The sequence below is a fragment of the Amia ocellicauda genome, chromosome 3, assembly GCF_036373705.1.
Source record: "Amia ocellicauda isolate fAmiCal2 chromosome 3, fAmiCal2.hap1, whole genome shotgun sequence".
NCBI lineage: Eukaryota > Metazoa > Chordata > Actinopteri > Amiiformes > Amiidae > Amia > Amia ocellicauda.
The window spans coordinates 6,510,975-6,537,381 of record NC_089852.1 but is presented as its reverse complement, the minus strand read 5'-3'; the positions used below and the strand labels follow the sequence as shown (position 1 = coordinate 6,537,381).

The following is a 26,407-nucleotide window of genomic DNA, read 5'->3' as shown; positions in this document are numbered from 1 at the left end:
GTTGCCAGGGTGGGACATCAACAGCTGTCTGGGGACATCATATTTGACTTAAATTGAGTAACAATGATAAAACCAAGCTGTGATGTGTAAAGGCTAAATGATTTGTTCATTATCTTTAGTGCTATGGCCCTAATTATTTTCCAGATGTCGTTATCAGTGCAAAGTCAGTATCATTCAACAATGTTTCTGGTAATTTATTTCATAATATAATAAGAAAAGAAAAGAAAACATGAACTCCACCTGTATTTAATATCACCAAGGCAGCTGCAGTTGAAGAATATTACAGATCTTTAGTAGATCCCTTGCATGTTCCCAAGTATGTTTGCTTATGTAACACTGGATGCTGTGTGTTTGCTTTGGAAGATGTAACCTTTAAACATCCCCAGTGAACAATTCCTTCTGCTTCAGTATTCAATGCCAAACCTTACAAAGCACAATACAGGTGGCAGGATCTAAAACAAAAACCTTGACAGCATGAAAAGATTTTAGCTATTTCCAAACAATGAAAATACTAACAACTGTGCCTAACAAGAAATCTAACTCCTCGACTATCTTTACAAATGATGTTTCAAGGACAAAACATTGACTTTTTGTTGCTATTATTTGATGACAACGGCATGGGCAGCCTTCAGAATGGAGTCAAGAAGCATTAATCCCACTTCACAAGTGGTTTCACTGCAACAGACGTGGCAGGTCATTGGGATCTGTCAATCACCTGGTGCTAATAAAACCCTTAGGCAACAAAGGGGTTGTTAAACGAATTACTACTTTGCAATTGGATTATTCAAATCTCCAAGTCCAGCTCGCCACTCAAGATATCACACACACACATATAAAATCTCTATATATCTTCATTTATTTATTTAAGTATTCCTATAAATAATATTCTATAAATGGCATTCCATATTGTGAAAGAATACTGTTGCAAAGCCTTTTGAAATTCACTTCAAACACAACAGGGGAATACACATTCAGAGGTAATCAACTTAACCATCTGCAGAGTTTATGAGTTTGGTTTTAATGACTTCTTAATTTTAATTGAGATTTCCTAAAGGTGTGACATCCTGAGGTATGGTTCATATTGGAAGATAAGGAAGTGGGAGAGAAACTGTTCCCTGCACCAACCTACAGCTGATCGCCCGCTCTGATCAAAATCACCCATGTCACGTCTTGTATGAATTGTACACCAGCCGGGGATATGGACCTGCCGACTACAAACTGACCTCTCTCCTGTTCCATCAGTGCATTGTACCACAGGGATGAAGGAGCATTAGAAACCATTAAAGAATGAATAAGAGTATTGGTTATTTTGGTTATTATTATAATTATTATTATTTTTATTTCTTGGCAGACGGCCTTATCCAGGGCGACTTACAACATAAGGGTTATGACCCTGTTCTGTGTGACAACCACCTTGTGTATTTGACCTTGGACCAGCTTACTACCCCCTGCTCACGGTCAACAACTACAACTATCACCCTGCATAAAAGACATTTTCCTCTTCCTGGGCCACGGCTTTCAACCTACATCCTGGGACACCCCTGTCCTACGTCCCCCCAAGTGTCACAAAGGGTAAAGCAGGACTAAAAAAAATACAAATGTTTCTAGCTCTGCTCTGTTTGTGTATAATCATTAGATGATAATAGTCTGCTCTGAAATGTCTGCGTAATGCCTGCTTTGCTAGTGCAGTCTCTTAAAAGCGATTTAACTTGGTCTTCATCATGTATTGATGTCTGGTCCTATAGTTTACTAACACACCTAATTCAGTGTTGTGTAACCAGTATAAAGTCTGTGGAAATCTTGCTTGTTGTATCAAAAACCTGCAAAGTTACGGGGCCCTGAAAACCAAATTCAAGAAACTCTGCACTGCGCTACTTAATTATTGCTACGAAAGACAGAACCTCGTTTTATCCTTCACTTCACTTCAGTTCTGTGTTCATGTTTCATTTCAAGGCCTTTTTCATATATAACATAAACAGGAAATGCTACCCTGCCCCCTCCCCTGCCCTCAAAGGAAACAGCGCTGTGTTCAGAGGGTGAGAGCGGTCTGTTCCACAATGAAAATGAGGAAATTAACGAATTAATTGATCAGCACTGTATTCTGTACATCATCTCTATCGCAATACTTTTTAGTTCTATAAAAATGTTTTAATTTGTCCCCCCACCCCAAAGTTATTTTCTTGGCAGTTTAATCACTTCACAATATTAGTAAAATAATCAGGCTTACCGTAACAGTTTTCAAATGTATGTTAATGTCACAACATTTTAAAAAAGCACTAACATAAATGTAATGTTACAATAACAGGAATGTAAAGACTATCTACTTATGCGGTTATTACATTACACACATTATATCCCTGTGCACATAAACACACTGAGACAGAGGGAGGGGGTTGGACCTGGAAGAACCTCTAAATACAGATACTGATTCAGAATTGCAATATAGGTGCATAATCCTATCACTATAGATTGCGTAGTGTTTTAGACTTATATATGTCCAGACAGATTACACAGTTACTGAAAAAAACATGTGAAGGAAACTATTTTATTCAGACAAATGTTAACCCAGATTAATTTCCAGTCCCTACTGAGAATGAGACTAAGAATGTAAAACGAAAGATAAGAAACGTACAGTGGGGGAAAAAAGTATTTGATCCCCTGCTGATTTTGTACATTTGCCCACTGACAAAGAAATAATCAGTCTATAATTTTAATGGTAGGTGTATTTTAACAGTGAGAGACAGAATAACAACAAAAAAATCCAGAAAAACGCATTTCAAAAAAGTTATAAATTGATTTGCATGTTAATGAGTGAAATAAGTATTTGATCCCCTATCAATCAGCAAGATTTCTGGCTCCCAGGTGTCTTTTATACAGGTAACGAGCTGAGATTAGGAGCACTCCCTTAAAGAGCTCGTTACCTGTATAAAAGACACCTGTCCACAGCAGCAATCAATCAATCAGATTCCAAACTCTCCACCATGGCCAAGACCAAAGAGCTGTCCAAGGTTGTCAGGGACAAGATTGTAGACCTACACAAGGCTGGAATGGGCTATAAGACCATCGCCAAGCAGCTTGGTGAGAAGGTGACAACAGTTGGTGCGATTAGGTCCCCCTGCTCAAGAAAGCACATGTACAGGCCCGTCTGAAGTTTGCCAATGAACATCTGAATGATTCAGAGGAGAACTGGGTGAAAGTGTTGTGGTCAGATGAGACCAAAATCGAGCTCTTTGGCATCAACTCAACTCGCCGTGTTTGGAGGAGGAGGAATGACCCCAAGAACACCATCCCCACCGTCAAACATGGAGGTGGAAACATTATGCTTTGGGGGTGTTTTTATGCTAAGGGGACAGGACAACTGCACCGCATCAAAGGGATGATGGACGGGGCCATGTACCGTCAAATCTTGGGCCAGAACCTCCTTCCCTCAGCCATGGCATTGAAAATGGGTTGTGGATGGGTATTCCAGCATGACAATGACCCAAAACACACAGCCAAGGCAACAAAGGAGTGGCTCAAGAAGAAGCACATTAAGGTCCTGGAGTGGCCTAGCCAGTTTCCAGACCTTAATCCCATAGAAAATCTGTGGAGGGAGCTGAAGGTTCGAGTTGCCAAACGTCAGCCTCGAAACCTTAATGACTTGGAGAGGATCTGCAAAGAGGAGTGGGACAAAATCCCTCCTGAGATGTGTGCAAACCTGGTGGCCAACTACAAGAAACGTCTGACCTCTGTGATTGCCAACAAGGGTTTTGCCACCAAGTACTAAGTCGAAGGGGTCAAATACTTATTTCCCTCATTAACATGCAAATCAATTTATAACGTTTTTGAAATGCGTTTTTCTGGATTGTTTTGTTGTTATTCTGTCTCTCACTGTTAAAATACACCTACCATTAAAATTATAGACTGATCATTTCTTTGTCAGTGGGAAAACGTACAAAATCAGCAGGGGATCAAATACTTTTTTTCCCCCCACTGAACCTCCCATGTAACCAAGTCCCTAAATAGTACTTGATATTCAGAAGTGAAACATGATCATTACTGATAAAGGTGATTTATTCTCAAGCCTTCATTATAACCATTTGTTTTTCTAAAGTACAAATAGAAAGCTAAAAAATGGGTACACAAAAAACTTGCAGACAATCATAACACTTAATCCTGGAAGAACTCTATAAAAAAAAAAGCAAATTAGCACTGACAGCCAAACCTGATGACCCATTAGTTGTAAAAGCTATAATAATAATAATAATAATAATAATAATAATAATAATAATACAAAAATTAAAACAACAACTAGTGTGCACAGACAATAAGGCACTGCATTACAGCTGACATCTCTAATTAGTCTCTGCATTCAATTCATCCTCCTTGACTGAACGCTAATTGTACATATTCTGTTTTTTTAATGCATGGCACCACTTCGTGTTTATAGAGGGGGTTGTGTGGGGAAATTGGTCTCATCTGCATTCTCCTGGGAGCTGCTCTGAAATAAATGGACTCCCTAGCTTGCAATGTCACAGACTGCATCTGGTTTTCTAATTAAGTTCAGAAAGGATGCTGAGGGAAGTGTATAGGCATTTCAGAGGCATTGACTGTGCCAGGCGCCATGTATCCAATGGATAAGCAGTTAGGAACAAGCCTTCTCTTGGCAGATCTAACGCAGTACATTATGAACATTTTTATTGGTGACAAAGAGGTCTTAAATCATCTAATGCTGCAGACAACCTGCATATATATATATATATATATATCCACTATATCCAGCCCATATCGATCCATTGCTGGATGAAGGCCTCACCAAGATGTTTCCACTCGCTTCGACCTACAGCTTGTTTTCCACGTCACACCTGCAAAGTGTATGATTTCATCTTCCCATCTTCTATGTGGTCTTTTTCCATCTCTTGGGATCCATTCAGTAGCTTCCTTCATTGATCTTTGATCTGTTCTTCTTGTGATGTGTCCGGCCCACGATGATGTCACATTTTGTTTTTTTCTCTGATTAATTCATTTATTTTTAGTTTATTTTTCTAAGATGGCTTCTTCCTTGTGTGATGTGGATACATTGTGCAGGAGTTTTAGATATTATTCCATTAAGATGACTTCTCCTAAATACATAAATGAGCAAATTGAATTATCCACGCGTGATGTTTCTTGGGTCCAGTTATCATCAAACCGAAAAAATGACAACACAGTGTTTAAGTTTCCTATACTCTAAATCAAGTTGCATCTATATATCTATATCATATATATATATATATATATATATATATACATACATACATACATATATATATATATACACACACACACACACACATAATATATATATATATATATACACACATACATACATACATATATATCTATATCTATATCTATATCTATACATACATACATATATATACATACATATATATCTATATATATATTATATAATGTTGCAAAGCAGGACAGCTAAATATTTGCACTGTTGTGCTGTTAAATTGCAGCGTTTGGTAGAAAAGAGGGTTAAAATGCCAGTTATCTGGAAGATGTTCATGAAATAGTACTGTGTTTAAAGAGGGCAAAGAATGGTCCACAGGTGAGAAAAGTGAACGGGTTCTCCTTTAAGAAAGAAAAATGAGAGAACTGCAGCTTTTCTCTGCTTGTTTTTTCCTGTTTCTATTGAATGCACTTCCAAGGACTTTGAGAATCATATTACTGGTCTGAAGTCTGTCCTTCAAAGTTATTAAGGAACAAAGTGCTCTTTCAAAGAAAATACAAATAAAATCCTGCATTCATGAAGTAGTACAAGGTTGATAGTTCTTATGACAGGCTATATATGCAGTACAGTGATTTGAAACATAATTGTCTATCAGATCTGCAGTAAAATGAAAAAAACCCTATTAAGAGGAGTACAACAGAAACTGCGGTTCAATAAATACGTACACATCACTGGGCTTGTATTATTCCTGCGAATTATAGCGAGACAAAATGACCAAAAAAACAATATAAACCTGAGAGTGAAAAAAAATAAAGCTGTTAAACTAATTTGGATAGTAAAGATTCCCGGTTAATTTGAATGACATCCTGTATCTGTAGTGCTAGACACAGGAAAATTAATGAAACTTAGATTTGAAAATGTGCCACTGCTCTAGTCTTGATTGGATATAAGGCTTTTAGTTATGTCTGATCAATACTTTTCAGTCCCTTTCATTGATTTAGAATTCACTGTGGTACTAGTGACAGGGGGGCCTAGTCGTATTTTTCACATTCATCTTCTCACCTCGACTGGGAATCTCCTGCCATTGATGCTGTGTTCAGAGCCTGCTGAAGCGTTACTCTGACCCCAGTGGAACTCAACTTTTTCAGCTTTGAATCTGCCTGGCAGCCCGGCGCCGCTGACAAAATAATCATCTTTCAGTAGGATGGCAACTGGAAACAAGAGAAGCAAACAAAGACAACAACATTTCAGAAGGGCTTTGTATAGCATTACATTCACGCTGTGGCACACTTCTATTGAAACCCCGAGAAGCAGAAGGGAAGTGAAGATCAAATACTTTGAATTGGGATAAATATTTAAGGAAACCGTGTGAGTGTCGAGTTTGTCTATTTAGACCCATGTGGGAATTCAGGAGAACATCGGATGCCTTCTTTGAACACGTTTGCTGCTTTCAAAGACATGTTTTTTTTGAATGAACAGCTAATTTAGCCAGACACTCTCCTGTTATTTTAGACTCTTTGGCAGAATGTTGTTTTTCATGAATTTTACACCATTAAAAAGGAATTAAGGTAAAGCGCTTCATTCTGCAGATCTTAGATTTACAAAGATTACATTTAGACAACAGTCTTTAATTATCCAAGGTGTCATTGTCCAACGCATTTCAGCTGATTGAAACTTGAAATGTATTATCATTCTCCTTTCGATTTCCAGTTAAGAAGTCCCGTGTAATGACTGTCCTTGCCGTGATTAAAACGTCTTATGAACTCCTGCACTTCCACTAAGGCGCAATAAACGTGTAATTTAACAATGTTCAATTGCACCGATCCAATATATCAATCTTACAGTACAGAAGTATATTAAATAATCTATATTGTAATGGCACAAATAACTGATGTCCTTGACCACTGCGAGTACCTCCATGTGAATTTAACTGCTGAATTCCTTGCCAATACGTTGACGGTTCAAGAATGGATTTCTGGATGTTTCTGCCATGTGAGGATGTTTGTTTATTTGTTTGTTTGTTTATCTTGCTGTACGTCAAAATTCTATCACCTTCCGGCACTTTTTGAAAAAGCATTTATTAGACATAAATGTCAGGAACAAAAACGTTCAGTTTGGGGTAAAGGTGTTTATACTACATATTGAGGAAAACAGAGTTGTTATTTGTTTGTTTTTTAATCAGTTCCAGCTGAGAAAGAGCCGAGTTTCTGCTGCTGTCGGTGGTCCCTGCAGAGCACCATGTTGTGTTCACTAGTAATAAAGAAGCATATGCAAGAGAAAAAAACTAAACATCGGTGGGTTATCGTTTTTTTAGTTGCTATTATTGGCATTCTTTGTGTACCCTGTACATTTTAAAACATTATCCCATGGATGGTCAGAACTACTGGTTAGATATACAGGGTGAAACAGGCTTTTAGGACTACATTGTAAATCTCCATGGAGGAAAATGATCATATTATGTACTGTACTGTTGCACATAAGAAGGAGGAAAAACACCAGCAGAGAACTTTTTTCATTTTCATTGTTAATCATTTTGCTGATTTAGGGCCATAATCCTCAGAGCAGAATTCTAACTAATAGACGTCTAAATTAAAACTATGTACCCATTAAACGCCTACCCCTCAGCGTATCAGTCACAATGCTCTCGCACTGTTTCACTGCATAAATAATGAAGAAGGAATTATAACCTAAGCCTAAAGACCTTGAATATAGTGTGAAAACAAGCCTATATGAAAATAAATCCTTCACCAATGCAAGTACTTTTCAAGGTTTCTTTAATATACGTCTTAATTAAGTGGGAATCTTCTTCGTCATCTTTAAATATGTTCAGTAGTTATCTAAATTGAAAAATGGCACATAAAATGTCTGAAAACAAGTATTTTAGTGAGTGGGGGATGCATTCTTCCACAATAATGTATAATTTAGGGAAATTATCCTTTTCATTTTTTAGCTGTTCTGAATTGAAGACCTTCCCGTGTACTGTGTGGAGTGGTGTTCAGTTTCCGTTTATAAATAGTGGAAAATTCATAAATCATTCATAGAAATACAAGAAGTAATTTTTCTGGTTTTACATGAATAATTTAAAGGATAATTAAGAGGCTATATAATTCGAAATGGTGCCGTAATTGTTTATTTTACAGTTGTATTTCTTGCTGAGTTAGAAAGCACAGATGACTCTGTCCGTTCTCACACCTCCTGCCAACTGCAAATTTTAATGTCACTTCGAGTCTCATCCTTCAAAACACAGCCCGGACCTTGGGAATGAAACCTTACCTATCAAAATTCTGCACATGTTTGAAAAATTGAAAATGCATTTGTCATTTCAGCAACTTTGCATGCTTTCTCCTGGGGTGATACAACGCAGAACAATACCTTCACTTTTATCAGAGCTTTCCTCCACTTTTGTAAGTTATAGATATTTATCCCATTATTAATAACCTGCTTTCTTGTCAAAGTTGACACTCTCCCCTGTACACCTTTATTTATTTATTTATATTGAGGGAACTGGTGGTTTATGAAATTCTGTTTATCATACGCATTTGGAGAGGGTTTCACTTTTTTGCCATACGTATCCATTATCTGTAATTGGAAACCGGAGACCACATCCAAATTAATTTTTCAGATCTGAACACTGTTTTGCCGTTTATCATTTCCTGCTCTGAATGTACCGACAGTCATTTCATTATCTGCGCTGCAAAGGAAAGAGGTATCAAGCAAGGTTATTCATTTATACCATAAAACACAGGTGTTAATTGACAGTGCACAATGGATATCTGTTACTTCTGGCCTTGATTCCTTACAACTTCCTTTTTCAAATTAAGGTTTTATGAAACATGCCAGGCATCATGACGAATGAAACAACATCCTTTATGCGCTATTCGAGAAGGCAGAACCTGACCTCCATATTGAATATGTAGAGCAGTGTTCCTATTGATTGTTCTACATGTTTAAACTTATTACCAGGTTTAAGGGATGCACTGATATGTGGGATTAAAGTGAGCTAATGAGTATGATCAGTGAAGCAGCAGACTGAATTCTCTGAAGGCCTTACCAGTTTTCCCAGTGTTCTTCATCCAGGTTTTGTTTGAAGATTCAATGTCAAACCCTTCAAGACTGAGCTCTTGGTTTTCTGGTGAAACTTTTGCATCTTGATCTACAATGTTGATGGGGGACTGATGGTTCCCTCTACACTCAGGATTTGATGTAATCCAACTGTCAGGCCCATACGTCCCTAAATAGAAGATACATTTTGTTTTTAAAGTCTTAAAAAGCATTGGCAACATTTCCTTATCAGTGACAATAAATATCTTCCAGAAAGCAATCAGCAAGTACATACAATCAAATTTGACAATACTTAAAACATGCATCAAATGAGGTAAACTTGTAAAATTATAGATTTTAAATGCAATTAAGATATTACCACCACATCAAGGATTAACCTAACTGAGCATTTGAAACAACTTTTAAGTGACAGCACACACAATGACTCAATTAAAAAAAAACTTTCTTTGCCATAGTATTCAATGTCTCCTGCGGTGAAAGACTAGATGGTATTTTGAGATAAATGCAGCTTTTTCAAAAGATAAAATACAATTTAGAGAGGTTTAGTTTTCTTCCGAAATATTATATATATATATATATACACACAGTGAGGGAAAAAAGTATTTGATCACCTGCTGATTTTGTACGTTTGCCCACTGACAAAGAAATGATCAGTCTATAATTTTAATGGTAGGTGTATTTTAACAGTGAGAGACTGAATAACAGCAAAAAAATCCAGAAAAACGCATTTCAAAAAAGTTATAAATTGATTTGCATGTTAATGAGGGAAATAAGTATTTGACCCCTTCGACTTAGTACTTAGTGGCAAAACCCTTGTTGGCAATCACAGAGGTCAGATGTTTCTTGTAGTTGGCCACCAGGTTTGCACACATCTCAGGAGGGATTTTGTCCCACTCCTCTTTGCAGATCCTCTCCAAGTCATTAAGGTTTCGAAGCTGACGTTTGGCAACTCGAACCTTCAGCTCCCTCCACAGATTTTCTATGGGATTAAGGTCTGGAGACTGGCTAGGCCACTCCAGGACCTTAATGTGCTTCTTCTTGAGCCACTCCTTTGTTGCCTTGGCTGTGTGTTTTGGGTCATTGTCATGCTGGAATCCCCATCCACGACCCATTTTCAGTGCCCTGGCTGAGGGAAGGAGGTTCTCACCCAAGATTTGACGGTACATGGCCCCGTCCATCGTCCCTTTGATGTGGTGCAGTTGTCCTGTCCCCTTAGCAGAAAAACACCCCCAAAGCATAATGTTTCCACCTCCATGTTTGACGGTGGGGATGGTGTTCTTGGGGTCATAGGCAGCATTCCTCCTCCGCCAAACACGGCGAGTTGAGTTGATGCCAAAGAGCTCGATTTTGGTCTCATCTGACTACAACACTTTCACCCAGTTCTCCTCTGAATCATTCAGATGTTCATTGGCAAACTTCAGACGGGCCTGTACATGTGCTTTCTTGAGCAGGGGGACCTTGCGGGCGCTGCAGGATTTCAGTCCTTCACGGCGTAGTGTGTTACCAATTGTTTTCTTGGCGACTATGGTCCCAGCTGCCTTGAGATCATTAACAAGATCCTCCCGTGTAGTTCTGGGCTGATTCCTCACCGTTCTCATGATCATTGAAACTCCACAAGGTGAGATCTTGCATGGAGCCCCAGACCGAGGGAGACTGACAGCTATTTTGTGTTTCTTCCATTTGCGAATAATCGCAACAACTGTTGTCAGATTCTCACCAAGCTGCTTGGCGATGGTCTTGTAGCCCATTCCAGCCTTGTGTAGGTCTACAATCTTGTCCCTGACATCCTTGGACAGCTCTTTGGTCTTGGCCATGGTGGAGAGTTTGGAATCTGATTGATTGATTGCTTCTGTGGACAGGTGTCTTTTATACAGGTAACGAGCTGAGATTAGGAGCACTCCCTTTAAGAGAGTGCTCCTAATCTCAGCTCGTTACCTGTATAAAAGACACCTGGGAGCCAGAAATCTTGCTGATTGATAGGGGATCAAATACTTATTTCACTCATTAACATGCAAATCAATTTATAACTTTTTTGAAATGCGTTTTTCTGGATTTTTTTGTTGTTATTCTGTCTCTCACTGTCAAAATACACCTACCATTAAAATTATAGACTGATCATTTCTTTGTCAGTGGGCAAACGTACAAAATCAGCAGGGGATCAAATACTTTTTTCCCTCACTGTGATATATATATATATATATATACACACACACACACACACACACACACATCAATCACAACCAGTTAATACTGAAAACAGAGGTACCAATCAAAATATTGGCACCGATGGACTACTTTGTAATATGCAGTATGTGTTACGACAGTTCACTTTAATGACATTCAAGATAAAAGCAATATTCACTCCTGCTGACTTAAGATCTCATTCATTCAACATACATAAAGATGATAGACTAAGGGGCTACAATGTCTTTGTTAAAGTGACAGTTCTTGCAATACTACTAAGTCATGTTTTGAGCCAATTAAAACAATCCATGACAATCTGTGATGTTGCATTGACATGACTTAGATGTCAGGTCAATTCATTTAATTGTGGTTCTGAAAGGAAAAACAAGCTTTTGAGATACTGCAGGATTTTATGCAAATCATGCAAGTATGAAATGAACATTAAGTTACTCATGCAATACGTATTTTTGTATTGTATGCCTCTATATATGTTGAAACTAAATCTAACTTTTAAAGTCCATGAAACATGATTAAATGCATGTTCTACAGACATCTTTGAAAGCACTTTGCTGCAAAACAGCATGAAGCTGCACTGATGTTTCCACTGTGACCGTGCCTGTAATATAATGACTGACATCATACAGGGGGTCCTCAGGCTTGGGGAACAACAAGCTCTGGGGTGATCGCCATAAAGGTCACAGACATCCAAGTCTACCTGGTATGATGAAAGTACACGCAGGACATGATGAAAGCGAAACTACTGCACTTATCCTGTTTGAAAAGGTTAAAATCCATGTAATAAATACGATAAGATCGAAAGTAATTTACAGTGGATATCGGAAATGTAGCCTGCAGCGAGAGAGAAGCCGTTCCACTTTTCTGGCAAAGTTTCATGTGAAGGTTAGGGATTACTTTTTGTTTTGTACAGTTTGGTTTAAAAAAAATAAAAAATAAAAAAATCCATATATTCAGTACCTATATTTGTATGTAAAGTTTCTATTGTCAAATACACATACACACACACCCCTTGCATCGTTGTATTGTTTCCTATCATGGAACAAATTCAATAATGGCCGATATTACCGTTTGTTACCATCATCATCACTGAAGGTTGTGCAATGGTTTAAGAAGATGTATTGTTGCTATAACAAGCTATTTGGCCTGTTATGGTCCCACAAAAAGTTGCCAATCTGCAAACTGACAGACAGCAAAACACAACTAATATGGAATAAAGCCTTTTCAAATAGGCCTACCTGTCAGAAAACCTGAACAATTTCATTTTTTAAATACACTCAAAAGAAGAAAACAAATGTATGCATTTTAACTACAAATAGGAACGACATTTTGCTTCATGCTCTGCTCTCCTCTCGTCACAGCGGTTGCTGCCCTGATCGTGCTCCCATTAGTAACAGGTTCAGAAAATCATCTTTAACAACTGGCCAAGTTATCTAATGTTTTAATTGAGTGCACTGGAGTGAGAAAAAGACAGATATGTCCCGAGAATGGGCAAAGTGGATTTATTGACACCATCGTGTGCCATAATGCAACGATTCAATCTGAAATGTGTGATGTGCAACAGCAGAGTGACAGAATGGTGACAGTATTTTTTGTGTCCTTAAAACAGTGAAAGCGAATGCAGTCATATCCACACTCTCCTTTGCTTTTTTACAACTTAAGAAAATAAAGAGATTGAGTTTAGTGTTCTTAAGAAGGTCAATATAAGATATATAATATCACCAAAAGCATTAGTATGCATTTTTGTGGGTATATGCTATGCACACCTATATTTCTTTTGGTGAATAAGTACCATTTTTAGGTTATTGAATCTTAAATTTGAAATCCTAAAAGGTTTGTAAAATAAAGTCTGAGATACCACCTATACCGTTTTGAACAAAGCTGCCATCCACAGTCCTGCCCAAAGCTGCATAATATGTTGAGTTTCACAGTAGAATTGGCGCCATTTTGTCAATGTATTTACTTTCCAATTTATTTCCTTAACGAGAACTTAAATCAGACATGTTAGGCATGTGGAATTAAGGTATATCCCTTCTGTAAGTCAGAACTGAGAGGATCCGTATTACCTGCTGCAGAGATCCGATGTAGAACAGGGCCCAGTGGGACTGCAAATGCCCTCTATCCCACATCACTGAAACTAAGCCTCAGCACTCACCTCTCCTCTCATACATGCGTTCATGCACAAGTGCACCTTTAATTGAAAGCAATCTTCAGCTATAGCTTTAAAATTAATTTGTCGACAATTTCTCATGCCTCGGACAAGTCTAGAGAGCTTGGTAATGCCTATTTCATTAAATTAGGAAGCGTCTTTTCTCTCACAGCCTTGGGGGTATTGATTAGCCGATCTGGATTTCAAACTGAAGCACATGCTATGGATTTCGGCGCACATAACCCCTAATGAATGCGGCAGCGGGCCCATCTCGAGCGATCCGTCATTTGATTAATACGGATAATTTTAGAACGACGGACATGCGGTTATGCAATTTTAACCAGATATCTTCTTTTTTTAATGGAAGAGGACTGAATCCTCCTTATGTCCGCAGCATAATGCAACATACGCACCGACTCTCGACATACAAATCATGGTTTCATAATGTGGCATTTCTACCCATACACTTAATAATCACCTCATACACCTCATAAATATGTATTGTCACCTTGTGCTTTTCTCCCCCAATTCCTTGGCCTCAAAATGTGAGCGTAACTCCAATTAATCCTACACGGTAAAGAGAGGTCACGAGAGCTTAGAATTCCAGCATGACCTCAGCCAAATGCTTTCGTCTGATCGATAGAAAGTGATTTTCTAGTTTACATTCAAACAGCAATCAGTAACACCCACAAATGACACAGTGCACTGATACCCTTCCAAAGTGCACACACAATCACATTCTTGTGCCCTTATTAAGTGAAAGCCAAACACATTTTCCAGGTCCTCCTCAGAGAAAGAGGACTTTGACTTCAAATTATCATTATTTATTAGCAAAATCCTACTACTCTGATTAAGTCCTTATTAGTGCAACAGATCTTCCATTGGTCTGATTACTTGCATTCGTCTTGTCCATGTTCCTGCTTCGCATTTAAGTCACTAATTATCCTCATCATTGTCATTTCAAAATGCATCTTAGCTTACAGGTGTAATGTGTCACTATAAGATGATCCGACGACAACTCGGACATCTTAGGGTCATTTGAACCCATCTCCTATTTAAACAAACTCCCGACCCATGGGATTTGTTTATTGGGAAATTCTAAATTCCCAATGACAGGTTGACCGTTCCAGTTTCTGGTTCCAGGTTTCAGTTTTGAGCATACCCACTGACATTCAGACATCCATGTGAGCTAGAGACATGATTTCAATGTCATTCTTCTGAACATTGTTTGACCTTTAACAATATGAAGTTGAACAAATCAAGTAAAGTTTTCAGTTACATTTTGTTTTGGAGAATTACCTCTCTTGGAAACATCCTGAATAATGGTCTCTTAACCAAGTGAATACTTGAAAAAAGAGCAGGTCATAGTGGAAATCTGAACTTACTGGAAGGAGCCGAGCATAAAACGTTTTACTGAATCGACAATTTCTTTCTACTTGACTGCCTGGACCTAATGATGTATTCAGCAAATTAGTCGGATTTCTCAACCAGTCCAAACCACAAATTAGTGTCTAATATATGGAATATGAATGATGTTTAAAGTGATTAACTTTATCCTCATGTTCTTCGGCACCAGCTTTGATATTCAAATGACCCTCACAACTTTGGACACTAACCTTTGGCATAATTCAAAGATTTTCACCAAGGGAAGAAAACACATCATCATATATTATATCTACATTGATTTTTTTGTTGTCTGACCTTAATAACCTGTGTCAAGCTAATTACATGTATTTATTTAATATAAGGATAAGTTAATAAACTCTAGACCCATTTCAGAACAGTTACGTCACTGTAAACACACTGAAAACTCTATAAATTGAACCACACAATGACCCATCTATATAACAAGACAAAAACATTAACAAAAACAAATCAGTAACCTCCACAGATTGTTCTGCATCTTGTCATCCTTGTATATATATCTTATTATGCTAGAGCAGAAGTATGAAGCAGGAAGCAGGCAAAAAAAAACAGTTTTCAAAAGCAATCTTAGATGCAACTCTTTAGCAAATCAGACATAATTGAAAAATAGCAGGAAACTGATGATAAATATAATCTACACTTAGTGGGATAATTACAAGATCATCAAACTGAGAAAAAATATGGATGCTGAATGACAGAAGTGAAGTTATTTTCCTTTTATTGCTCACATACATTTGAATAATGTATTAAAGGACAAGCATACATGTTTACAGAAATCTCATTATTATTATTAATAATATTAATATTTCTCTTTTTCTTGCATGTGTTTTCCCAACGTTTGTTATACATATTTTTGGTTTTGATCCATCCATCCATATTGAATATCTGCTTCATCCAGTATAGGGTCATTGTTCACGAAATCCATTTCCACATTACTGAACCTTAGAAACAATTCTGTTAAAGTGCATATTTGAATATATAACGTGTCAATATTTAAATAGTTAACCCAATAAGGACATAAACAAGTTAGTACAGTAGAGACTACTTTGGAGTATCCAATTGTGCAGGAATTAACAGTACAACTTCAAAAAACCTAAAAATACATACATACTTTGGAGTATGATATAAAATGTAAGGCCATATTATTTAAAAATAGATATATACAATGAGATTATAAAGGATTTTGAATGCAGATGGTTAGCTGTTCCTTAAAAAAAAAAAAAAATACTTTAATTGTTTCTGGACTTCCAATGTATATATTTAATTACATATTCATTAATGTATAATTAACAACTGAAAGATTTTAGGTTTTTCTTTTTTATATAAGATTCCATGGTCTTATCTGTTGAATCTATCTGGGTTACTTTTCAATTTAGATAACTCTACTGAAGCACCCTGCAGTGAACACAGCGCTGAAGAAGGTCCAGGGAAAGTGCTCTTAGAGCCGAGGGAAAGACCAGTGTGACATTGAAAGCTGTACATTTCATCTGGTAGCATTGAGAGCTCTACAGAAAATTCTTCCTCCAAGTACCTCCATGCAAGCAAAAGTTGACTGAAATGGTGATATTTGTGTTTTAAAGAGGCATACTTCTCCCGTAAGTGATAAACCTCCAATCTGAAAATCTTTCACATAATTAGAGACCTCCCTGTGGTAATCAGATCTGTTGGTTTAGAAAGCATAGAACTTCTCTCCACCGGAGCTCTCACTTACAATTTACACATTAATCAGAGACCATGGCTTTTCTTGCTGCATTATTCCACCTTTTCTTACCTCACTATCACCTGTGACTGGAGCTTTTTCATTCACACTCGGAGCAAAATTCCACAGTGAATAAACTTAGCACAAATGCTAGAATAAATAACAGCACCAAGAAAGGAAGGTTGTTAACTCCTGGTTCACCTCACAAGTTTGGTGCAATAAACAATTGTACCAAATTAGCCCAAAAATAAGATTGAGGTTACCTTGCGGCTTGAGGTAGCTTAATTTGCACATTCGCTGTCAGGGGATTGTAACTTGCAAAAATCGGATTATTAAATATATGTAAAAACCTTAAAAAGTAGGTAACAGCAGTTCCACAAATAGTTTCTGTTTTATGTTATACCTGTAAAACCTTCATAAGCAGCATCTGATTTTCTTTGAGTAGTGTCTGAATCCATGCAAGGAAGGGGGGGGCGGGGAACAAACCAAAAAAAACAACTGCAGTTTGAAACACAGCACTGACTTACATAAGAAGCCAATGATAGACCACAACTGCCATGTGCAAAATCACAGATAAATTGTTGTTTTGTATTTACTGTGGTTATCCATTTGTATCTAGAACAAACAATTAAAACACTTTTACTTCATATTATAGATGGATTGTGTGCATCATCAATAACTCTGTTGACATGAGAAGAAAGAATGGCCCCAAGGGTATATACTGGTGCATTAAAGCTTTTTGTTACAGAAATGTCACTATTAGATCCTTGATGCCTCCAGGATTTATTGTGCAGATATCCATTAGGCTTTGATGGTGCCAGCAGTTTTTCCTGGCAAAGAAAAAAAATGCTGCTTTTGTGGCTGGTCCTATTTAGATGGTATTACAGCAGGTTGCTCAATTCATGTTTGTTCCAGACAAACTGAAAAATCAGGAATGTATCTTGTCACAAAGCTTGCTTATTTGAGAGATGGGTTTAACTTTGTTTTGTGTGTTAAAAAATAAATAGAAAACCTTCCTTTTCACTGACTTTTTTCAGTGGAGTTTATTTGATAGAAGAAAACGAATGCTACATCAGTAAATAAAGAGCTTTAATGAATAGTGTGTTTTTTTGACTAACCGTGAAGTATATACAGTGAGGGAAAAAAGTATTTGATCCACTGCTGATTTTGTACGTTTTCCCACTGACAAAGAAATGATCAGTCTATAATTTTAATGGTAGGTGTATTTTAACAGTGAGAGACAGAATAACAACAACAAAAATCCAGAAAAACGCATTTCAAAAAAGTTATAAATTGATTTGCATGTTAATGAGGGAAATAAGTATTTGATCCCCTATCAATCAGCAAGATTTCTGGCTCCCAGGTGTCTTTTATACAGGTAATGAACTGAGATTAGGAACATCTCTTAAAGGGAGTGCTCCTAATCTCAGCTCGTTACCTGTATAAAAGACACCTGTCCACAGAAGCAATCAACCAATCAGATTCCAAATTCTCCACCATGGCCAAGACCAAAGAGCTGTCCAAGGATGTCAGGGACAAGATTGTAGACCTACACAAGGCTGGAATGGGCTACAAGACCATCGCCAAGCAGCTTGGTGAGAAGGTGACAACAGTTGGTGCGATTATTCGCAAATGGAAGAAACACAAAATAACTGTCAGTCTCCATCGGTCTGGGGCTCCATGCAAGATCTCACCTCGTGGAGTTTCAATGATCATGAGAACAGTGAGGAATCAGCCCAGAAGTACACGGGAGGATCTTGTTAATGATCTCAAGGCAGCTGGGACCATAGTCGCCAAGAAAACAATTGGTAACACACTACGCCGTGAAGGACTGAAATCCTGCAGCGCCCGCAAGGTCCCCCTGCTCAAGAAAGCACATGTACAGGCCCGTCTGAAGTTTGCCAATGAACATCTGAATGATTCAGAGGAGAACTGGGTGAAAGTGTTGTGGTCAGATGAGACCAAAATCGAGCTCTTTGGCATCAACTCAACTCGCCATGTTTGGAGGAGGAGGAATGACCCCAAGAACACCATCCCCACCGTCAAACATGGAGGTGGAAACATTATGCTTTGGGGGTGTTTTTCTGCTAAGGGGACAGGACAACTGCACCACATCAAAGGGATGATGGACGGGGCCATGTACCGTCAAATCTTGGGCCAGAACCTCCTTCCCTCAGCCATGGCATTGAAAATGGGTTGTGGATGGGTATTCCAGCATGACAATGACCCAAAACACACAGCCAAGGCAACAAAGGAGTGGCTCAAGAAGAAGCACATTAAGGTCCTGGAGTGGCCTAGCCAGTCTCCAGACCTTAATCCCATAGAAAATCTGTGGAGGGAGCTGAAGGTTCGAGTTGCCAAACGTCAGCTTCGAAACCTTAATGTCTTGGAGAGGATCTGCAAAGAGGAGTGGGACAAAATCCCTCCTGAGATGTGTGCAAACCTGGTGGCCAACTACAAGAAACATCTGACCTCTGTGATTGCCAACAAGGGTTTTGCCACTAAGTACTAAGTCGAAGGGGTCAAATACTTATTTCCCTCATTAACATGCAAATCAATTTATACGTTTTTTGAAATGCGTTTTTTTTGGATTTTTGTTGTTGTTATTCTGTCTCTCACTGTTAAAATACACCTACCATTAAAATTATAGACTGATCATTTCTTTGTCAGTGGGCAAACGTACAAAATCAGCAGGGGATCAAATCATTTTTTCCCTCACTGTATATTTGTGTAGCCGAAAACATACAGAAGCAGCACTGTTTTTGAATCTGGAGGTGTCCAGAGACATCTCATGGCTGCTCATATACAATCCAGTATGTTGTGTATAAAACTGAAAAATGATTCAAAGCTAAGAATGGGAGAACATTACTTTTAAAACATTACTTCAGCGGTCTTCAAATGTATCGAGTCAGACAATAGTGATAAATATTTTATAGCTGTGTTTATTTTTTAGTTCGAACTGGCTTTGGCTCTCCACAACGACACAAGGGGAACGTTGTAATTTATTTGGCTGGAATCCATCCTCATTTTCTGACAAGCATTTCAGTACAGGATCACTGCAAAAGCAAAACTTCTATTGTTACCTTCACAATTTGTAAACAGTATACTCATGATGTGGGTTTAAGCTGTGAGCTCGAACACTGGTTCTCTCCAAACACAATGCCACCAAATAATATGAAATTTATTATAAAGGAGCAAACAAATAAATAAATATTTAGCCTGTCTACTAAAAATGTCAGGCTCCTTCTGACTAGATAAAAGCCACTCAGCGACCTCGCCATGAATTAGTCAATTAACATGTCAGTTATTTTACTCAGAATATAATTATGGTACATTTCTTTTGCTCAGTTATTTTTCTACAGATAATGGTATCTTGTAGGAAGAGTAAAAATAGGCCGGCTGTCTGTCATTTTTAATTAATAAGCAAACAGCCCTTTATTGTTCCCCTTCATCTTTCTCAGAGGATGACCAAAGCTTGACCAATTTGCCCACAGTCTTGTTACTTTCTAACTTAGTCCCAGGATTACCCACGAAGTGTCTTCACAGGCTGTCACTGCATATCATTCAGTCCTCCCTTAAGCGTGGCCTTCTTATCTGTTTGGGCTCATCACACCCTGTTGTGTTCTCTTTATGTGTCACTAGTATTTAAGAACAAAAAGACATGACAACTCTGAGGCAAACAAAGCCCGGCACCACCGAATCTCATCTCCGACACGTATTATAAAGAGCAAGGCAACAAAATATCATGCTTCGCCTTGTACTTTGTAAGGAAATTATCTAAAGATGGATGCATTGGATCTAAAAAGTGGTTTTACACCACACGGTTTTGGAGGAGCTGTGTAGGTAAACAGCATACAGATCACAATGAAATCTTAAAGCATAAACTGACATTTGGCCACTGTTTTCCTTATCCTACACATTATTTTGGAGTTTCTCAGTTTTCTGTATTATTTTTGGGATCATTTTGTGTAAATCGATACTTCAGATACAGTTAATAACCCTATGTATCGGAGAACCGTTGCAATCAACACACGCCTCAATTTGAATTAATTTGTCCCTCTTCTCTTTTGAAGTAGAAAGCCCTTTAGATTCCTCACAGTAATGCCAGCAAATATAATTCTTCATTTTGATGCTTATTATTAAACACTTGGTCTTTCTTCTTATTTGCTATTTAGGATAATGACAGATTAATTGCTTAATTATATATACAGAGAATCCCAAATTACAAACGGGTTATGTTCCTGAACTTTGTTCACAAATGGAATTGTTCCTATCTCAGAATGTAATTATTGCAGCCTAAGAACTATTAAGACCTATTGTGCATTTGCATAAAAGCAATTTCAGCAATACCTGTACATAATTGAAATAATGTTTTAGTGTAAACACTGTACACTATTCCCGATACATGAAATTACATTAAATACCCGTACAAAAGAAAGCCTACATTTTAAAGTATGCGGAAATAAAATCAAAATGTATTAGACAAAGATTTAGGAAACTCGCAGGCTGTTTCATTATTGGATTGTATTAGCAGCCTCCCCACTCAATTTAAGATTAAACTAACCTTGACTGGCAGGGATCGCCTCACTTTCACCTCCATTCGTTGTTATTGGACTTGGAAAGTCTCACAGAGGTGTTCCACCGAACTGAGTACAGTAATTCTGTGGTTATCAAGTAAGACCAAACGTTCACATTGGACTGGAAAATGATTAATATTTTATTGGATTTTGTTTGTAAGCGTGGATGGATCATGTGTCAGATGCTCTTAAATCGGGGGCTCCTGGTTTAACTTAGACTTGTCTCACTGTGAGCGCAACACCAATATACATTTCTCCAATACTGTGAAGTACGATAAATGTAGTTGGACTTTTCTGAATAATGTTAACCTAAAGGAAGAAAGCAAACACTTCAGTAAAATCATGGCAATTCATTCTTACAGTACACCATAGGGGTATATTTACTCTTCTGTGGGTAGCTATGACTCTTTACATTGATGTTACCTTTTCTCCTCTTTATTATGATTTTTTGTTTGTTTGATTTGATGTATGAAAAGCTGGATTCATCATCTGCTTAAGCTTCTTGTCAATGGGATTTGATGTTCCGCTAACAGATTGCTTGTATGGGTGAGTGCAGATCTCTTGTAGCAACTAAAAACAGGAATGAAGCTGGCAAAAATTACCAGTATGTATGATGTTATGTTTCAAGAAGGTTTTAATTGAGAAACAACAGATGGAGGTAGACATGCTTAGTTCAATCTGTCCCCCCTCCCAATAATGCATTAAATGTGTTATGCTTTTTAATATTTTAACAGGGATCATGTGTGTCCTTTAGTAATCTCACTGGGAACTTAAAGTGACAAGAAATCAACAGTCAACTTGTGCTGCACTGTACTGACTCAAGAAACACACGCCACCTTCAACCTATAAATCCTCACAGGGTCAGATTCAATTTACAAAAGGCATAGCGTGCCCTGTTATCAAACAAGAGGAAAAACACAGATGAGACAACTTTAAACCACATTACTAAGGTTAAATAGATGAATTGCGTTTCAAATAAAATGGTTAGACCAACACAAGGCAAGAAAGTAGAGCAGAACATTACTCAATCATACCACATACAATATATACTAAGCAATAAACATTAACCACAAAGAGCCATATATTATCTGGGAGACCCCATTACCCCTGCTTAGTGTGATGTGACATCTCTAATTTGATATTTCACACCTTCCAAATAAAGCAGGCCAGGTTAAACTATTGTCCAAGTTTGTTGTTGTTGTTGTTGTTGTTGTTGTTAAATAAAAGATAATGAAACCCCTTGAGCTAAGAGGGGGTGGGGAATCTAATTTAAGTGATACTTCAAAGGGATATGGCCATGTTAGTAGTGGGGGGAGAAACCCAGCTAAATCAAAAAGGGAAAACAAAAAGTACACTTCAGCAATAAAGCTTTGGCAATACAGTGCCTTTGGCAAGAACCTCATTTATTGAACAATATTAGAAAAAATTGCAGTACTGCTGCTGAGTTAAGACTACCTATTAAAGCTTTCTCCGAATTCCCACGAAGATGTCTGAAGCACATTTTTTTATTTTTTATTTTTAAATGTCGAGGAACACAAGCAAAAACATTGCCTGCTGTGGAGATTACTTGTTTCTTGCTACATTGTAACAATATGCAAATCATTACAGACTACAGGAGCATTCAATGAAGACACAATCCTCAATGCAAAGACAATCTGTAATGTGTCCTTCGGTGATTAAATCAATAGGGCCCTATTAGCACAACTCTATTTATGATAACCCGGAGGCCTTGCTACCTTGCATGATGCTATATATCGGAATGATTTCATATCTGACTGCTCTTTTCTCGTTAGTTAGAAAGACGGTCATTAACAACCCCATCTCTGGAGTCTTAAGAGTTTTCAATCCGCTCAGCATTAATGTCTTGCTGTTTGCTGTTGGTTTTTGTCACACACTCCAGTAATTAACGTATTGTGCTCTATTGTGTCCTGACACGCCGCCAGCATGGTGTATCCAATCAGTGCATTGTTCACTGCACCATTTCCTTGAAGAACTTTAAGCTGGAAATTAATTAAGCTGTCTCCAACTTCGTTCTTTAAATAAAACAAACACACAAATATTTTGGCAGCAGAAAGTGGTGGTTATTTTAAAGTAGGTGTGTGTCACGATGTACAATCTGTAGCGGCTTCAGAAGCCGTTGATACTTTGAACCTGCATTACAACAATTGAACTACAGACTTTAGTCTAAATTTGTATCCATTCCCAAAGTAAGGAGACACAGAGTGCTCTCCGAAAAGTAACTTAAAGATCCAGTTAGAATCAAAGGCAAAACAGTGAAAACAATCCTCAAAAATGGATTTACTTTTGTATAAAGTGTAAATTAAAATCTTCCAACAGAGTCATATAAAACTATTAACCGGACCATGAAGTGATGCAGAATTCTTGTCGTGTGCATGATATACATTAGTAACACAGACTGTTATATACATATATACAATTTTTAAAAAGTTTTGTCCACATGCAACCAGTGGCAAATTCCAATCGTACTTTAATTTTCCATTCAGAAATAGATTACATTACATTTACCAGGACTGAGATAATTTTAGCCATTAAGCGAACAGAAAAAGGGAGGAGCAGACCTCAAATCAGATAATGAGGATTGCTGAACGGTCGATTAATGCTACCCATGGTAATCCATCACAGAGATCACTTCTGTTTGCTTTGTATTCTCCTCAGCGGTGAAGGACTCCCCATTTCAAATATTAAAGCCAGCCAAAAAAAGCCCTGAACATCCAGAGGTATTTATCATGTGAAATGCAACATCTTCTAAAGCAGCGAAGCTTTGGGAATATAAATGTTCTCCACAGGCAAATGCACTTTTGAGAAACATGAAGTGTTATTGTACTTGCTTTGAACATGATATAATTTTGAGGGAGAAGAACTTTAGGGTATGCTTTTACACTGAAAGCTGTTAAAATAACTGATATGCACTTTGAAGACAGAAACTGGACAACATGTAGGAGGCTGTTTATTACCAGATAGCTAATTGCTTTTTGTTTTCTGGCAGAAAACCAGCAATTAATAGACTACAAGTACTGCTTTGTAAAATTATGCATTTGTACCCACTCGCCCCACAGCGCTAGCCTGTATGTGGAGCCCTGTTGTGACAAGAAGCCCTCAATATGAAAGGCTAATTTATTCCGTAAGATGCTATAATGTGAAGTTAATCACTTTTCATCCTTAGCAGCAACTCTCCGGCATCAGGTTAGTCAGCCTTCCCCATAGCAACTGCAAGTCACGTGATGGCTATGACTGCATACCACAAATCACTGCAATTTTCACTTCTTTAACCTTTGTGTATTTATCTCTTGTAATAAGTATAAAAGAAAGTGAATGTTGGCTCATTTGACAATGAGAAAAGGAGGCAACAAAACAACAACGGCATATTTCTCTGGAATATGTAAAATTCCTCTTACCTTTACATTTGTAAGACGTTACTATGCCACCCACACACTGATTTCGAACGTCAAGAAATCAGTTTTAATTTGCCTTGTCTCCTCAAATATTTTTAACTGCCATTTATGAGCAAGAAGACTCTTAGACCAGGCCTCGGTACAATCGCCTCTCATCTGGTTTCTTATTAAGAACACATAACAGATCTCCCGCAGGATTTCCAGGTCTCTCTTTGAACAGACAAAATTTAAAGAAAACCAATTGCTGGATTTCAAACTGGCAGAAAAAGGCGAATTCAACCCATGTGCCAACTGCTTTAAAGTGATTTTAATTAAAAGATACAAGCTGCTTTAAATTACAATGTCATTTTACTCTCCCAGTTGACAGTTTATTTTTATAGGGGTCCTCAATCAGTTCAGAGAGCATTAACCTAACACCTTGTTCCTTGGTGCTGGCACAAACAACCCATACTTTATTGTGGTGGGGGGCAGTACATTTCAAAGCATTAACCAATTATCTGCTTTATAAACTGGGTGAGGAAACTAATTTGCTCTAATATGTCACACTTTAACAATGGATGGGGCTTGCAGATGGCAAAGGGAACAAACCCCCAACTACAACTTCACCAAGAGGTCCACACTCACTGGCCAGACATTAACCATGAGCGATGTGCTCATTAAAATACAACAGGATCTGCAGAAGAGAACAATCTCAGTACTGATCCACACAGAACGACTAATTAGAATGAGGCTAGTTATTTAAAAAAAAAAAAAAACTATTGTAATATGATCCACCAACATGCAATTCTGCCAGCTTAATTTGTTTATGTTTTTTGTATGGTTCTCCAATCAATCCTTTCTTAAACGGCATTGGCAAACCTTAAAATAAAACCTCACCTAAGCAGCCTCAAGTGTAAACCCCTTCAGTATCTCGCCGATCGCCTGTCCCTATGTGTCTGTGCTTATCGACTCCATTCACCGAGTGGCGAGCTGCTCTGTTCAAGGTTGAAGTCTTCTTCATGCCCTCAGTGATCAGTTAAAACAAGTAAACTCAGGAATCCTTTAATTAGCTGCTAACCTCCAAAATGTGTTCAGCTTGCGCTCTTTGAAAGTCACTGTTGGCATCTCTGTGCATTGACCTGCTCTTGCAGAAAAAAAGGAAATCACAAATGATAGCAGAGGGCCAAAATAAAGGGACTAATTGTGAGCACATTAGAAACTAAAGCTGGGGTCCGTCATTAATGGCCTATCACATTTCAAGCCCCTCTCTCTCCTCTTTACTGGGATGTGTGTATGGGTAAAAGGCAACAGCTGTGCATTCATGCTTAACAAAACTTTTACTACTCCATGGTAATTATTGGGATAAACAAGCATAAAGACTGGCATCATAGTAGCAATTTTCATTAGCAGGCGCTGAACACGAAGAATGAAAGCAAAATGCAATGCTTTCAAGTGTTTCTGGGCTCCTCCAGATTGAGATTAAAGGTTTCAGATTTTCTCCTATAGCCTAAAAAAGGTTTACCCAATCTCTTAATGCATAGACAGCTTCCTAAACATCTTATATAACAATGAAATTAAATGTTCATGGTATTCACAAAATGTTAATATAAATTCTGTATAGTAAGAATCACATTACTGACACGGCAAATCTCAACACATCAATAAAGCAAACCGTGAACATATGATCTTCATAAAGACGTAAGA

The 26,407-nt window shown here is 37.8% G+C and overlaps 1 protein-coding gene across 2 annotated transcripts in view; it reads right to left on the bottom strand.

Moving 5' to 3' along the window:
• LOC136734332 (receptor-type tyrosine-protein phosphatase gamma) overlaps positions 1-26,407 on the bottom strand; it is a 211,089-nt gene that overhangs the window by 74,789 nt on the left and 109,893 nt on the right. For both annotated transcript variants that reach the window (XM_066697926.1, XM_066697927.1), the window contains exons 3-4: positions 9,252-9,431; positions 6,263-6,411 (exon numbers count right to left, since the gene is read on the bottom strand). In XM_066697926.1, coding sequence (XP_066554023.1) covers positions 6,263-6,411; positions 9,252-9,431 — 329 coding nt within the window. The remainder of the gene's footprint in view (positions 1-6,262; positions 6,412-9,251; positions 9,432-26,407) is intronic.